The sequence below is a fragment of the Balaenoptera borealis genome (assembly GCF_965194805.1).
Source record: "Balaenoptera borealis genome assembly, chromosome: 15".
In the NCBI taxonomy this organism is placed as follows: Eukaryota; Metazoa; Chordata; class Mammalia; order Artiodactyla; family Balaenopteridae; genus Balaenoptera; species Balaenoptera borealis.
In genome coordinates, this window is record NC_138871.1 from 9,642,666 (window position 1) to 9,658,258 (window position 15,593).

The following is a 15,593-nucleotide window of genomic DNA, read 5'->3' on the forward strand; positions in this document are numbered from 1 at the left end:
TGCTGGGTCTGGAATGGGTGCAGGGCCGCAGGGCAGGACGGAGGGTGCTCCCAGAGACCCTGGTGCGAGGAGAAGTCAGCAGGGGCTGGGTTAGGGCACAGGGAAGTTTCCCCGGAGAAGGTGGTGTCAGCGATCCGGGGACAGGGAACAGCAAGGGCAGAGTTTGGAAGTGGGGATGCAGAGTGGGAGGGGGTCATGGTGAGCCCTCAAGGCCACGCCCAGGAGTGGGGTCTGGCCCGTCACCGCACGTGGTCTCTGAGCAGGGAGAGGTGGGCTCCACACTCAGCCAGGCGCTGCCATCAGGGGCCCCAGGCCTTCCGTCCACACGAGGAGGCCGCAGTCCTGGGGGGAGGGGCTTGCCCAGGGTCAGCCGCTGAGATTGGGGCCAGGCTGCCAGCACCAGGGGCTCTGCCTCAACTCACTGCCCCATCCACCTCCCTCTGCCGCCTCTGCCAGAAGCGGTATATTTAGTAAAAAGACTGAAGATGGGAAGCAGCCTGAAGAGGCGGGGAGGAGAGAGGGGCTGAGGGAGGAGGGGAGGGGGGAGGGATGGGGGAGGAGGGGAGGGGGGAGGGGTGGGGGAGGAGGGGAGGGGGAGGGGTGGGGGAGGAGGGGAGGGGGGAGGGGGAGGAGGAGTAGAGGAGAGCCGCCTGAGAGGAGAAAGCCCGAGCACTAGCATGGGTGAAGGGAGCCGAGAGAGAAGGAAGAGGGGCAGGTGGGTGTCTGTGAGACGATGCAGTAGGCCCCGGAGCCAGGTCTGTGGATCAGCCCCTGGAGCCGCTGGGGCAGGACCGCTCGTGGAGGGGCTTCTGGGGGCTGTCCTGGGGCTGGGGAAGCCACTTCCCAGTGGAGTGTGCAAGTGTCCACGGGTGATGGGAGGGGGCTTGGCTTTGAACATGTGTGATGCGTGTGACAACGTGTGTACAAGGATGGGGTGTGAGTGTGTGTCTGTGTGTCTATATGTGTCTGTGGATGTCCAGGGCGACTCTCTGAGCCGTGATGGCTTCAGCTTTATCAGGAGCTGTCATGTTCAAGGGCAGCATAATCCGATGTGGGGACCTAATCCTCCCTAATCCTTTCCGGGCATTTCCTCTCTGGCTTCTGACCCCCAGCCATCTGTGCTGCTGTGACCCCAGCCTCGGCCCCCAGCTCCTCTCTGGCTGTGGCCCCGTGGGCAACTTCAATTCTCTGCCCTTTGCCCTCACGATGTCCCTCTTCCAGTTGTAAAACCAAGTCCTGGGGTGGCGGGGGTGCACGCAGCAGCCGGCATCCGTCGCTGGCTCCTGAGTCCCCGGTCGCGTGGAGTGGGTGCCCAGGCAGGGCCGGGGGCAGGAGGGAGGGGAGGAAGGCTTGGGCCTCCTCATTCTCCTAGTCAGCCCAAAGTCGGGAGCCCTCCTCCTCTGCTCTGTCCGTAATTCCTGTCCCTTCTCCCCGCACCTGACCCTGGATTCCACCTCCACTTTCCCTGACACCCCTGTGCAGTCACGGTCCCCTGACCTCCCTGTGGCCACACGCCATTCTCCACCCACAGCTGGAGGGGCTGTTCTGATTGGGTTGCCCTACTTAATCAAGACCCTCCAAGGATTCCTATTGTCCTTTTAATCAAATCAGACTCACACAGGCCGACCAGACCCAACAGGAGCTGGTTGTGAGGCTGCTGGGACCTGTCTCTCCAGGCGTCCGCCCAGCAACTCTTGGGGCCTGCCAGCTTGTTCCACCCCAGGGCCTTTGTCCCTCCCCTCTCCCCGTACCTCCACTTGCTGGCTCGGACTGCTCTTCCCTGCCCCCTTCCTGACCGGCCCCTTCTCATCCCTCAAGTTACAGCTCCAAGGCCACTCCCTCCAGAGGCCTCCCCCTGCTCTATCTCATTCCCCTCTGGGGCTACATCCACAGCACCTGCCCTTGTATGACATGAGCTCATTTTTTTTTTTCCTTCCACTTTTATAGACACATAACTGACATACAGCACTGTATACATTTACAGCGTACACCCTCATGGTTTGACGTACATACATCGTGAAACGATGACCACAGTGAGTTTGGTGACTACCCATCATCTCATATAGATACAAAATTAGAGAAACAGAGAAAATATATTTTCTCCTTGTGATGAGAACTCAGGACTTACTCTCCTAACAACTTTCATGTATAACATGCAGCAGCGTTAATTACATTTATCATGTTGGAGGTTACATCCCTAGCACTTATTTACCTTATAACTGGCAGCTTGTACGTTATGACTGTCTTCATCCCCTCCCCTGCCAACTCCCCACGTCTGGTAACCACAAATCTGATCTACTTTTCTGTGCATTTGTTCGTGTGTTTTTTTTGGAAGTATGATTGAACTACAACACAATGTTCGTTCCTCTTACACAACAGAGTGATTCCATATTGCTAGGCATTTCAAAAGGATCACCACCATAGTCTAGTGATGATCTGTCCCCCTACAAGGATATTATAAAATTATTGACTGTATTCCTCTCACTGTTCATTTCATCCCCGTGACTCATATATTTTGCAACTGAAAGTTTGTACCTCTTAATCTCCCTCACCTATTTCTCTCCTCCCCCCTATTATTTATTAAATTTATTATTAAATTTATTAAAATTTATTATTATTGTATTATTTTTATTTCTATTATTTAATAATAAATTTTATTTTATTATTAAATTTTAAATTTATTATTTAAATTTACTGGTCTAGTTTCTGTTTCGCCACTGGAAGGTCAGCCCCATGAGGGCAGAAAACTGATCTGTCCTGTTTGTGGTGCAGCTCTAGCACCCAGAACGGAGCCTGGCTCTGAATACCCAGTGAGCGTATGAGTGCTGGGACCCGAGGGAACCCAGCGGCACCCAGTGAGCCCAGGGCCTCTGAGCTGTGCTGGCAGAGCTCACTCTTTTTTTTTTTTTTTTTTTTTTAGTGAAGAATGCCTTTTATTTATTTGTTTTTTATTTAATTTTTTTTCATTGAAGTATAGTTGAGTTACAATGTTGTGTTAATCACTGCTGTACAGCAAAGAGATTCGGTTGCACATATATACATTCTTCTTCATATTCTTTTCCATTATGGTTTATCACAGGATATTGAATATAGTTCCCTGTGCTATACAGTAAGACCTTGTTGTTTATCCTTTCTGTATATACCAGTTTGCATCTGCTAATCCCGAACTCCCAATCCAACCCTCTCCCACCCCCCTCCCCCTTATATGACAGCGCTCGCTCTTGACCCCAGGACACCTAGCTCCCTGCACAAGTTACAAGGGGGCTCTTCCCCTCACGTGCTGGCATGTTTACTCTCTGGAACCATCCTCTGCTCTGGGGACCTGAGGGCATCTCTTCTGCCCTGGAGTGGGGCAAGCTGGGGGTGAAGGGAGCGGCAGGGCCCCATCCTGACGCTGACCTTTGTCCAACGTTGTGGGTTTTCAACTTCCTCTGTAATCAACTTCCTATTTGACGGCTAGCTGAGGGCATAGGGACAAGTCACCACATCTCCAGAGATGCATCATCGGTCTCCCACCGTGAACTGTGCTCTGTGCTTCCCCATGGCCTGTGCATCCCCAACGAGTCTGTAGCTGAGCTGAGGAGACAGCACGGATGACCTAAAAATAGCAAGGTCCCGTGAGAGCACAGCCTGCGTGGCCAGAGCCCAGCACAGAGATAGGAGGGCTTGGGTGAGGGTGGGAGGTGGATGGGAAGAGGCTGGGCAGGTGGGGTGGGGACCTGGATTCCAGAGGCAGGAGGGACACAAAATTGTGAGCTCAAACTCTGGCTCTACCATCTACTAACTGTGACAGTTTGGGTTAAGTCAGTTAGCCCCTTGGTGCCTTGGTTTCCCCATTTGTATTTGGGGTACCAATCACTCCCACCCCTTAGCGCTCACTGCGGTTTAAATGCAGTAACTCCTGTAAAGGTCTTAGAACGGGGCCAGGCACAGGGCAAGCGCTGATCAGTGTTAGTTGTGTGGTTGTCATGATAAAGAGACGAGACCTGGCAGGAGGTGTGCGCTGGTGGAGGGGTGGATGCCGACACAAGTGGGCCCAGACACAGGGCAATCTAGTGGTTGAAGCCCAGGTTCCAAACCCAGTGCTCCCATTTACAGGCTGGGTGGCCTTGGTTCAGCCACCTATAACCCCTTTAGGCCTCGGTTTTCCTATCTGCAAAGTGAGGGTAACGATGCCGCCCCCAAGCCCTGAAGCTTAGAGGCAGTAATGCCTAGAAGACACCTAGCATAGTGCTAGTAATTGCTATTGTTTAAGAAGGCACAGAGAGGTTAAATCACTTGCCCAAGGCCACACAGCAAGGAAGCAGCCCAGCTGTGTTTGAGCCAAGGCAATGTGGCTCCAGAGCCCCTATGGCTCCCTGATGCACACCACTGTTGCCATTGCCCCACTGTTCATGGTATTGCTGGTCTTCAGGGGAGTGGCCCGGGCTGGTATTTGATGGAGGTAAAGGTGTCAGGGGTGATGGGGTGGGAAGGAGTAGTCTCTGGATCCTCTGGGCCTCGAAGTCCCCTTGCTACCCTTCACACTACACCCACCTCTGGCTGTGGGGAAGCCCTGTGACCGCGGTGTGGTCACATTTCTGAGAATCCCACACCTCTTGCCCAATCGTTACCGCTAGTGACAGAGCTCTTCCTTAGCAACGTATCCTCTCCCCTTCTTGTCTACCTGGGCCCAAGCCAAGGGCATCTCTGGCCGACAGGTGGGAACAGGACCAGTTTAATAGCGGCGGTGGCCATGGGTTGGGGGCCAGGGGTGTGCTGGGAGTGGGTGCCTGCCAGGGGACGAGATCAGGGAGGCTGTGTCTCCTCTAGCTCCAACCCCAGGCACATCTAGGGGTGCAGCCAAACCCAGATCCCCTTGAGGGACATGCCCATGGAGCCGGCAGGGACTCCAACAAGCAGAGCCATCTCTGGCCTTGGCAATGGGTTGGGCTCTCCCAGATTCCCTTCCTCAGGGCTGTGGCCACCTCTCCCCTCTGTGCCTCAGCCTCCTTTCCTTTCTTCCTTTTTTTTTTTTAAGTTAAAATTATTTTGAATTTTATTCTATTTATTTTTTTTTATACAGCAGGTTCTTATTAGTTATCTATTTTATACACATTAGTGTATACATGTCAATCCCAATCTCCCAGTTCATCTCCCCCCCTACTTTCCCCCCCTTAGTGTCCATACATTTGTTCTCTACATCTGTGTCTCTATTTCTGCCCTGCAAACTGGTTCATCTGTACCATTTTTCTAGATTCCACATATATGCGTTAATATACGGTATTTGTTTTTCTCTTTCTGACTGACTTCACTCTGTATGACACTGTCTAGGTCCAACCACGTCTCTACAAATGACTCAACTTTGTTCCTTTTTATGGCTGAGTAATATTCCATTGTATATATGTACCACATCTTCTTTATCCATTCGTCTGTCGATGGTCAGCCTCCTTTCTTGATGGGAGACTGTGGCAGGAGGGAGAACCAGACCCCACAGAAGCGCATCACACCAAAGCTGGAAGGGACCACAGGGCTGCCCTCCTGGGCAAAGACTCTGGCGTCTTCTTCCTGCATCACACTTTTTAACATCTTTGTATACCATCTGTACCGTCCAACTCAGTTTTCACAAACCTAAAATTTATTTTTAAAGGAAATTATATCATTACTCTAGGTGAATAACCATGAGTACAAGATGGTCCCCAAAATAATATTCAAACAGTGACTTCAGCTCCCCGAGGGCAGTGGTTTGTGATTTATTGCTGTACCTCCAGAACCCAGAACAGTACCTGACATATAACAGGTACTCAACATATATTTTTTGAATGAAGGGCCGGGTAAATGAATAAATATAGAAAGGAACGTGTGACCTGGATGTGGATGCTTAGAGAAGGTGCGGAGCCTTTGTTAAAACTAGGAAAAGCAGGGACTTCCCTGGTGGTGCAGTGGGTAAGAATCAGCCTTACAATGCAGGGGACATGGGTTCGATTCCTGGTTAGGGAACTAAGATCTCACATGCCACGGGGCAACCAAGCCCGTGCACCACAACTGGAGAGCCCATGTGCTGCAACTACTGAGCCTGTGTGCTCTGGAGCCCACGCACCACAACTAGAGAGAAGGCCGCGTGCTGCAACGAAAGATCCCGCGTGCTGCAACTAAGACCCTACGCAGCCAAATAAATAAATGAATATTTTTTTTTAAATGAGGAAAAGCGAGTATTTGAGAGGCATGAAAGCCACACCAGCCCCAAATGGAGACTTTCTTCTTCTTTTTTTAAAATTTATGTTATCAAAGTATAGTTGATTTACAATGTTGTGTTAATTTCTGCTGTACAGCAAAGTGATTCAGTTATACATATATATATATATATATATATACACACATATATATACGTATATATATATATACATTCTTTTTCATATTCTTTTCCGTTATGGTTTATCCCAGGATATTGAATACAGTTCCCTGTGCTATGCAGTAGGACCTTGTTGTTTATCCATTCTATATATGAGTCTGCATCTGCTAATCCCAAACTCCCAATTCATCCCTCCCCATCCCCCCGTCCCTTGGCAACCACAAGTCTGTTCTCTAGGAGACTTTCTTCTTCATGTATCCATCGTGTCCAGGAGAGGGTCCTCAGCAAGGCTGCCCCAGTGATGGGACACATGCGTGTGGGGACAGACGCCAGTCCCCTCAGCCACATGTGGCCACTTCTGAGTCTACCTTGCAGAGGGCTGGCTGCCCAAGGGGACTCTCTCCTTCACGGGCCCCTCCCCGCCTTCCCCGCCGTGCTGGACAGGGCCATCGTCGCAGAGTGTGGAGTCACTGTCCTCGCCTGGCAGGAGCCTGTGGGAGTGGCCACCATGCCCCTTCAGCAGAGGCCTGGCACAGGAAGCCTGTCATCATCCTGACTCACGGCTCAGGCGGGCTGGGGGTGGCTGTCACTTGTTACTCTCACCTTCATACCTGCCTGGACCTAAGGATCATAGTCACACCATTCCTTCCTTCCTCTCTCCCAGGGGTATCTGCTTGGGGTATGGGTTTGGAAGGAGGAGGGAGGACAACACGAGAACACAACACAACGCAAGGCGGCATCAGCACAGAGCTTCGTGCTTCTGTGGAAGGGAAGCCGCTCTGCATGGGGCTGGGGGCGGGGTGGGGGACAGGGAAAGACCCAAAACCCAAAGGGAGGAGGCTAGTGACACATAAACAGCCATCGAAATAGATGGTTACAAACAAGAATGGCACAGAATCATCATTTGTTCCAGTTGGGTATTTTAATTAAAAAAAAACGCTGAGCCCCAAACTTGCTTGATAGTGTCGGCTCTGTAACAGCCAGGCCAGGGAAACAAAGCCCCCCAAAACCCGAGTATGGCACCATCCCCCCATCCCTGGGCCCTGCTGTCCCTTTACCACCTAGTGAAGAGGAGCGGGGTCATCCCTCCGGGACCTGCGACCTGTGGGGCAGCCAGTGTAATGGAGACCCCTCCTCACACGTTCTCCACCCACGCGTCCAGACCCCTGCCTCGTCTCTGCTGGGGAATGGTGGTCCTTGAGGAGGTGGCAGAGGGGGAGAGACATGCCGGGGCCATGACTCACCAAGGGTGGGGGGATCTTTAGTCAGAGCAGAAGTGGGGGTGGGACTTGGGTTCCATCTTCTTCCCACTCTCTCCTTACCCCGAGCTTGGGCTTTCACCCAGTTATGGGGGTGGGCGTTTCCCTAGTTTGGGAATAGGGGAAAGAGGCCAAGGGGAGCCCCTCCTTCATGGCTAAGTCAGGCCTCCTTGAGCCTGTGTTCCGGAGCTGCAAAGGGGACACCCCAAAGCCAGTGGCATTGATGGGGGTACATACATGTAGTCACCTTGGGCGGAAGTCACTGGTCCTGGCCAGAGCGCTGGGCAGGGCAACTGGGCACTGTGTCACTAGCGCAAACCTTTGCCAACACACTCCCACTCCCACGTGGGACTTCCCAGCAAGGTGCATGCCATTCTCCCCAGGAGGGGAAGAGGCTCAGCCCGGCGTGGGAGTCCAGGGTCTGGAGCCCCTACGCGGCTGGACTGAGCCAGGATCCCAGCTGGCCAGTCCTCTCTGCTCCTCCCCGTGGAGCTGGAAGCCCATGTCTCCCAGCAGAGCAGGTGACAGCAGCCCCATGGGTCAGCAAGACTGGACCTGCTATCCTTTTGTGTGCTCTGTAATTTACCCCTGGAGTCAGCCACTAAGTCATTTGCCGGGCTGATGCCAACGATAAGGGCCCTTATCAGTCGCTGGGATCTGTGGCCCAGACTCCTAGGCTCTGTTGTGGGCTCTGCCGCATCAGCCTCCAGACTGGCCTGGGAGGGAGGGACGGAACATTGCAGGTGTCCAGGCACTGCCACAGCCTCAGAGCCTCGGAACCAGTGTAGGTGAGCAGTTGGTCTATTATACACTCCCATCTTACAGGTGGGAACACTGAGGCCTGAGAGGGTGAACTGCCCCCAAGACTCTTTGGAGTCCTTGCAGCTTCTCTCCCCCGTATCCCCTCTCCCTCGCAGCACACACAAGCTACCAGCTCTGTCTCCAGCAACAGATGATGCTCCAACACACACACACAGACACATCAACACACCACGGGGAAGAGTTTACAGTTTACAATCCAAGTGGAGGGCTTGGGGGTCCATGACGGGTCCTAGTGGTAGCCCTCCAAGACAGTCTGGACCTAGGGGTCTGCAGTAGGGCTGGAAGGGTCTTACAAAGGGCACAGAGTAGTGACTCAGGGGAGTGGGAGCCTAGGGGGTTGGGTTCTAAAATCCCATGCAGCTAAGGCGGGGATGGGGGTGGCTCCCACTCCAGGGCACTGTCCCCACGTACCTGAATGTCCCTGCTTCGGAGGAGTTCAGCTGCCAACATCTCTTGCCCCAGTGCAGGGGCCCAGGTCCCCCCACACACACCTGGGGCTCACCACATCCGGCCCCAGGGCTGGCAGCTGAGTTGGGGGCAGGCAGAAGGGATGCGGATTAACTAGCTTCCCAGTCTTACGGTCATCGCCTTGCTCCAGTCCAGTCCTGGGTCCCTGCTGTCCAGGGGGTCTGCTGCAGGCCTAGGGAGGACGTGGCGGGGGGGAGTGGGGGAGGCAGATTCTGGTAGTTCTTCTCCCTCTTCCCCTTGGTGAGGCTCCTGAAATTCCCACAAGGCCCCAGGGAGAGCCCAGCAGCGTCAGCAAAGTTCCCCTTCAGAGCTGGCCTGTGACTTCGGGAAGTGCTTCACCCTGGGCCCCTGGGGTTTCCCTGGGCTCCAGGGGAAGAAGCCCTTGTCCCGCTAATAACTGGAAAGTTGTCCCGGGCCCCCCCCGCCTCCCCCCATGCCAAGGCCCAGACGTCCTCCTCATGCCAGTGCTCAGGGTCTTGGGCTCAGAGGACGACATTCTGGGCACTGAGCAGCTGCAAAACCCCGAGTGCTGGTCTCAGCCATGAAACGGGGGAGGGGGAGGGGAAATAAAGCCCCTCCGGCCCAGGGTCTCTAAGCAGAAGAGAAAAGGTACATCAAAGCACGGCTCCCCATCCTCCAGTGCGGAAATCATCCGTGGCAACAGACATAAGTCAATTTTTGTTGTAGCAGATTCCTAGGAGCGGGGAAACCCTGGGAAGTTAAGGGAACAGGGAAAAGGGAGAGGAAGCAGGGCGAGGGGCACCACGGGCTCCGAGGTCTCCGGGGATGCGGACCCGTATCTATCTGAGTAGCCGGGTGCCCGAGGACCGAGCGGCGCGAAGCAGGTCCAGGGGTGGGAGCGCTCAGGAAGAGTCCTGGGGCGCAAAGGTGGGAGGTGGGCGTTTGGCCAAACACCTTCCCTTCAGAGCTGGTGCCCGGCTTCCTCTCCCAGTGCACCCCCTCCCCCAGAGCCCGTCCCAGTCCCGGGCCCGCCCAGCCTGCGCCCCGCCTGAGGCCGCGGGGGCGGCGCCGACGCCTTCCTGCTTTGCCCTTATATGGTGACCCGGGAGGCCGGCCCACGGCTACTTAAGCCCCAGCGCTGAACAGAGCGCCCGGAACAGACGGTTCGGGCAGCGCGGCAGTCGCGAGAGTCCGGAGCGCTCGCGGGGAGAGGGGGAAGGAGAGGAAGAGGTGCGGGAAGAGGGGAGAGGAGGCTGCACGGGGCCGGCAGACATGGGGCTGGAGGCGGCGAGAGAGTTGGACTGCACGGCGCTGGGCGCGCTGCTGCGGGAGCCGCGGGAGGCTGAGCGCACGCTGCTGCTCGACTGTCGCCCCTTCCTGGCCTTCTGCCGCCGCCACGTGCGCGCCGCGCGGCCGGTGCCCTGGAACGCGCTGCTGCGGCGCCGCGCGCGCGGTACCCCCGCCGCCGCCCTCGCCTGCCTGCTGCCTGACCGCGCGCTGCGGGCGCGCCTGGCCCGCGGGGAGCTGTCGCGGGCCGTGGTGCTGGACGAGGGCAGCGCCTCGGTGGCAGAGATCCAGCCCGACGGCCCGGCCCACGCGCTGCTTGCCGCGCTGCTGCACGAGACCCGCGCCGGACCCACCGCCGTGTGCTTCCTGCCGGGTGAGCGCCGGCCCGCCCTCGTTCCCCGCCCCGTCCCCGACCCCCGCCGGGCCCTCCCGGCTAACCGTGTCTTGGTCCTCCTTGCAGGAGGCTTCGACAGCTTTCAAGCCTGCTGCCCCGATCTGTGCTCTGAGTCCCCCGGCCCCGCGATGCCGCCCGAAAACAGCCGCTCCGACCCCAGGGCTCCCTCGTATGACCAGGTGAGTTGAGATCAGGGCTCCTTGTCAGTGTCATGCAGGGTAGGCGCCTCTGGGGAAGGATTCTGTCCATGTCCACGGTCACCTAGGGGTGTGTGTGTGTGTGTGTGTGTGTGTTTCCGCCCCCAAATGAGAGCACACCTTTGTGTGTGCCTGGCGGGCGTTGCTGGTGTGCATCTCTGTGAGTCTGCCTATGTCCTGTGAGCAGCATCCTTTGGGGGTTTGAGGGGAATGTGTGTATCTTTGTGTGTGTATCTCTGTATGTCCCCCTGGGTCCTCCTGGTATTCCGGAGTCTGATCCTTAGGCAGGGATCCCTGGCTAAGAGCTCCTCTTGCCTGGGCCAGTCTGCCCTGTCTCTGTCCCGCTGGTGTTCAAGCCCTCCAGGCCTGGGCTGAGACCTCACCACTGTCCCTTCCCCTTCCCGTGCAGGGTGGCCCTGTGGAGATCTTGCCCTACCTGTACCTGGGCAGCTGCAGCCACTCGTCGGACCTGCAGGGGCTGCAGGCTTGCGGCATCACAGCCGTCCTCAACGTCTCAGCCAGTTGCCCCAACCACTTCGAGGGCCTGCTGCGCTACAAGAGCATCCCGGTGGAGGACAATCAGATGGTGGAGATCAGCGCCTGGTTCCAGGAGGCCATTGGCTTCATTGGTAAGAGGCGGGCCTCAGCCCCAGGGCCTGGTGGAGCCCCAGGGGAAGGGGCTGGGGCACCTGTCTCCTTCCCTGCCCACCTTCCCGTCTGACCTCCCTCGCCCATTTCCCTTGCAGACTCGGTGAAGAACAGCGGAGGCCGGGTGCTGGTGCACTGCCAGGCGGGCATCTCGCGCTCCGCCACCATCTGCCTGGCGTACCTGATACAGAGTCACCGCGTGAGGCTGGACGAGGCCTTCGACTTTGTTAAGCAACGCCGGGGAGTCATCTCCCCCAACTTCGGTTTCATGGGGCAGCTGCTGCAGTTTGAGACTCAGGTGCTCTGTCACTGAGGCTGGGTCCCACCATGCTGGCTCCCCCCCAGGGCGGAGGCACACAGAGCTGCCTGATTCCTGGGGACAGTGGGGGCCCCGGTTCCCCACTGTCCCCCTCACCTCAGGGAGATCTGCCTCTTCCTTGGCGTTCAAAAAGCCCCCAGGTGGGCACGCTGGATGCAGGGATGCTGGACTTTCTCACCTGGTGCTCTTCTGCTGGGGGTTTGAGGGCCGCCCATCGTTCCTCATTCCGGAAGGAGGATGGAGGGCGTGTCTGCTTCCCTCCTCCCCTGTCCTCTGACAGAAACCAACTGGACTCTACACCCACGACTCCCACTGGTCCGATCACCGTGTTGGAGCCCTCGGCAGCCTGAGGGCTCTAAGGAACAAGCTGTGACAACCAGGAGCCCTGCGTGTGGGGTGGTCCACGCCAGGGCCTGGAGCCTGAGCCCTGTGTGGGGCTCGGGGAAGTGATGCGGATGCTGTGTCTGGACCTCTTGCTTGCGTGTGTACGTGAGCGTTTCACGCCTGTGTTGGCGCTGGAAACATATTTGTGTTCAACTGACATTTAACACTCCCTCCCCCCACTTCCTCCCAGCCCTGTGGGCGGGGGTGGGAAACTTAGCACTTTATATTTATACGGAACATTGAGGATGTGTCAATAAAATATTATTTTGTTTGAGAAACAACTTCTCAAGTGTCTGATGTCAAGTCAGTGCCTGGGGAAGTGCTCAAAAGCTGTTGCTTTTCTTTTTTTGATAAATTTATTTATTTATTTATTTTTGGCTGCGTTGGGTCTTCATTGCTGCGCGCGGGCTTTCTCTAGTTGTGGCGGGCGGGGGCTACTCTTTGTTGCGACGCACAGGCTTCTCATCGCGGTGGCTTCTCTTGTTGTGGAGCACGGGCTCTAGGCGTGCGGGCTTCAGCAGTTGTGGCACACGGGCTTAGCTGTTCCGCGGCATGTGGGATCCTCCCGGACCAGGGCTCGAACCCGTGTCCCCTACATTGGCAGGCGGATTCCTAACCACTGCACCACCAGGGAAGTCCCCCAAAGCTGTTTCTTAATCAGACCTTCCCTTCCCTTGTGTGGCGGGGTCTGGGAAATGGAAGGAGGAAGGTGCAGGGGTGACCTCACCGCACAGCCCGGTCCTCCCTGTGCTGGTGTCCTTCCCTAGGCAGCCTTCTGTCTCCAGAGCTGAAAGTGATGGTTTCTGGGAGGCTGGCTCCAGCCTTATTCCAGTTACCAGCTTTGGTCCTGTTGGGAAGAAGACTGTGTTTACCATTCAGAGCTGGACTCAGCACTGCCCTGGTCAGACCCCACTACATTTTTGGAGCATGTGGATGGACGTGTGTGTGTGTGTGTGTGTGTGTGTGTGTGTGTGTGTGTGTGCAGCCACGTGTGTGGCTCTTCCTCTGGGCGTGGGTGTCTGTTCTTGGCCTGCACACACCTATGTGTCCCGGATATTCCTACATGCCTGCATGTCTGCATGTGCCCGTGCGTGTGGCTTCCCTGGGCTGTGTGTGACGTGCGCCCACGTTGGGGCAGTGCAGCCTGTCACCTCTTCTCCCACACCTCCAGGCTGGGTCCCCAGGTCTCAGAATGCCTGTCCCTGCCGGGGGTCATGGCAGCCCCTGAGCCAGAGCTCCTTGCTGTCCCCAGAAAGCATGTGGCCTGGTGTCTGGTACGGAGGACAGGTCACCTGGGATGGGCTTAGTTGTTTTCCACACCCATCAACTACCGTGTCTTCACTGAACATTGGTTATGTGGCCAGCGTGGACCGCCGATGAGACATGGGCCCAGCCTGAGCCAGACGTGGAGGGTGCTGGAAAGGGGGTGCTGTGACTTGCCCGAGAGCAGGGGGTGCTGAGGCCCTCGAGGACAGCTCAGTGAGGGCAGCTCCCGCATCAGCCTCCTCTCGGATGCTCCCAGCCGCTCGGAGTGTCATCTGGCTCACTCTATTCTGTCCTTCCAAACTCGGTGCAGGCGTCACCCCTGCAGAACGGCGACTCTTGCTCCAGGTGTTCTGAGTGCCTGGTAGGGCACCCCTGAGCGGGGCAGTGTAGTTTGACAGTTAGGGGGCCTGTTTGGCTTTACCTCTCTGTGTTTTAGTTTCCTTGTCTGTAAAATGGGGTTTTGTCATTAGCTCCCACCTCTTAGGGTGGTGTTGAGAGTTACTCCAGTCAATCCAGATAAAGGCTTAGCCCAGAAATGTTAGTTACTGAAGGTCCGAGAAGCGAAGGTTTTCAGGTGTGTAGTTGTGCACCTCGACCAGCCTGGCCGCTGGTGAGGGCAGGGCCTGTGGTCTGCTTGGCCCTGTGCCCGGAGTCTGGCGGGGGTGAGTGCCCACTCCACACGGCCGAATGAGGGACGAAGCCTGCCCACTGTGCCTTGTTCCCTCTGCTCTGGGTGTGGGTGAGGTGCTCCCTGGCGGGGACTGAGCAGAGCTAGGGGTTGTTATCAGGGCTTCTGCAGGCCCTGAGTGGGTCTGTTTGGACCTGTCCACAAGGCCCACACCCAGCTCGGGGAGGGTCGGGGGCATCTGGGGCCCTGAGTCATCGGAGCCTTCCCGCCCCTCAGCTACTTCTCACATGAAACAGGACCGGTGGCTGAGGCCGCTGCCCACCGCCCCTCACCCCTGCCTCATCGCATCCTGTCTCCACCCCACCACTGCACCCTCCCCTCCCCGTGTTTTTAAGTTGGCCTTTCAAGCAAACTGCGTTTCTTTCCCTTCTTTTCTTTCCCTCCCTCCCTCCCTTCCTTTTAAATTTATTTATTAAAATTTTAAAAATTGTGGTAAAACATACGTAACAAAATGTACCATCTTTACCATTTTTAAGTGTGCACTTCAGTAACATTAAGCGTGTTTGCTCACATTATTGTGAAACAGATCTCCAGAACTTTTCCGTCTTGCAGAATTGAAACTGTACCCATTAGACAACAACTCCCCATTTCCCCCTCCTTCAGCTCCTGGCAACCACTGTTCCACCATCTGCCTCTGAATCTGACTTCTCCAGATAGCCCATGTAAATGGACTCATACACCATTTGTCCGGTTGTGATTGGCTTATTTCACTGAGCACAATGCCCTCAAGACAAACTGCCTTTCTTAACTACGAATCTGTTTCTCTACCCGAGCAGGGTGATTATGATTATGATTGTTTTACTGAGCACTCATCCGAAGCAGTCAGCTCTGTCCATCCCTACGAATGTTAACACCCTTCCTGGGCAGCTGGGCCACCTGTCTTCATCACATTCTCCCCATGATTCCGACCCCTACCTTTTGAGAAACACTGGATTCCAGCCAGGGCAAGATGCCGAGCGACCTCGGCTCTGTCGTTTCCCTTCACTGGACGTTGGTGGGGAAGGTGTCCCCAGATCCTTCAACTCCAGGATTTAAATCCAGGTGGGCACTTGGTGACCAGGCTCCGAGGATGGGCCTTTTGAGAGGCCAAGGGGTACAGAGGAGGGGGAATATGGGTAAGGAGCTTTAATTCCTGCACCTGTGAAATGGGGATAAAATGCTGACTTTGTAAGGCTGTTGTGGGAGTGACAGGGGTAGCACCCATGTGAGGGTCTAGGTATCCAGAAGTTCCACTTTTCCACAAGGCAGGCTTCTCTGGAGGCGCTGGTTGTCCCTGGTGTTCAGTTTGTGAGTTTCACTGCTCCCTGCTCTTGTGATTGTTTACTGTTCTGTATGTATACTACAATAAAAGCTTATAAAAACGTAGTGACATTTTCCTCCTTCCACAGTCAGACTGGGGGCGCCTCAGGGTCTCAGGTAGTCTTCCCCACGTCTGAGCATAGGGCAGGGGCAGGAAAGGGGCCTCCCCAGGTTTGAGGATGAGGTTCCACCCAGCATTGCCGTCTCTCACTTTTCTGCGACGTTTCTCTGCCCCCTGGTGGTGGGAGGGGACCTGCGAAGAGATACACC

At 55.9% G+C, this 15,593-nt stretch overlaps 1 protein-coding gene across 1 annotated transcript; it reads left to right on the top strand.

Annotated features, from left to right (window-relative positions):
• The first annotated feature begins 783 nt into the window (after window positions 1-783).
• On the top strand, window positions 784-12,351 carry DUSP2 (dual specificity phosphatase 2). Its single transcript, XM_082358459.1, has 4 exons — window positions 784-10,501; window positions 10,589-10,701; window positions 11,129-11,348; window positions 11,466-12,351. Exons 1-4 carry the CDS (start codon window positions 10,114-10,116, stop codon window positions 11,678-11,680), a joined length of 936 nt encoding a protein of 311 aa, XP_082214585.1. The 5' UTR covers window positions 784-10,113; the 3' UTR covers window positions 11,681-12,351.
• The last annotated feature ends 3,242 nt before the right edge of the window (window positions 12,352-15,593 follow it).

Excerpts from the sequence above, each read along its gene's own strand:
- DUSP2 (XM_082358459.1), top strand. The coding sequence starts at position 10,114 with ATGGGGCTGGAGGCGGCGAGAGAGTTGGACTGCACGGCGCTGGGCGCG. Across the intron at positions 10,502-10,588 it reads CGCCGTGTGCTTCCTGCCGG|GAGGCTTCGACAGCTTTCAA; the intron begins GTGAGCGCCGGC and ends TCCTCCTTGCAG. Across the intron at positions 11,349-11,465 it reads GGAGGCCATTGGCTTCATTG|ACTCGGTGAAGAACAGCGGA; the intron begins GTAAGAGGCGGG and ends TTTCCCTTGCAG.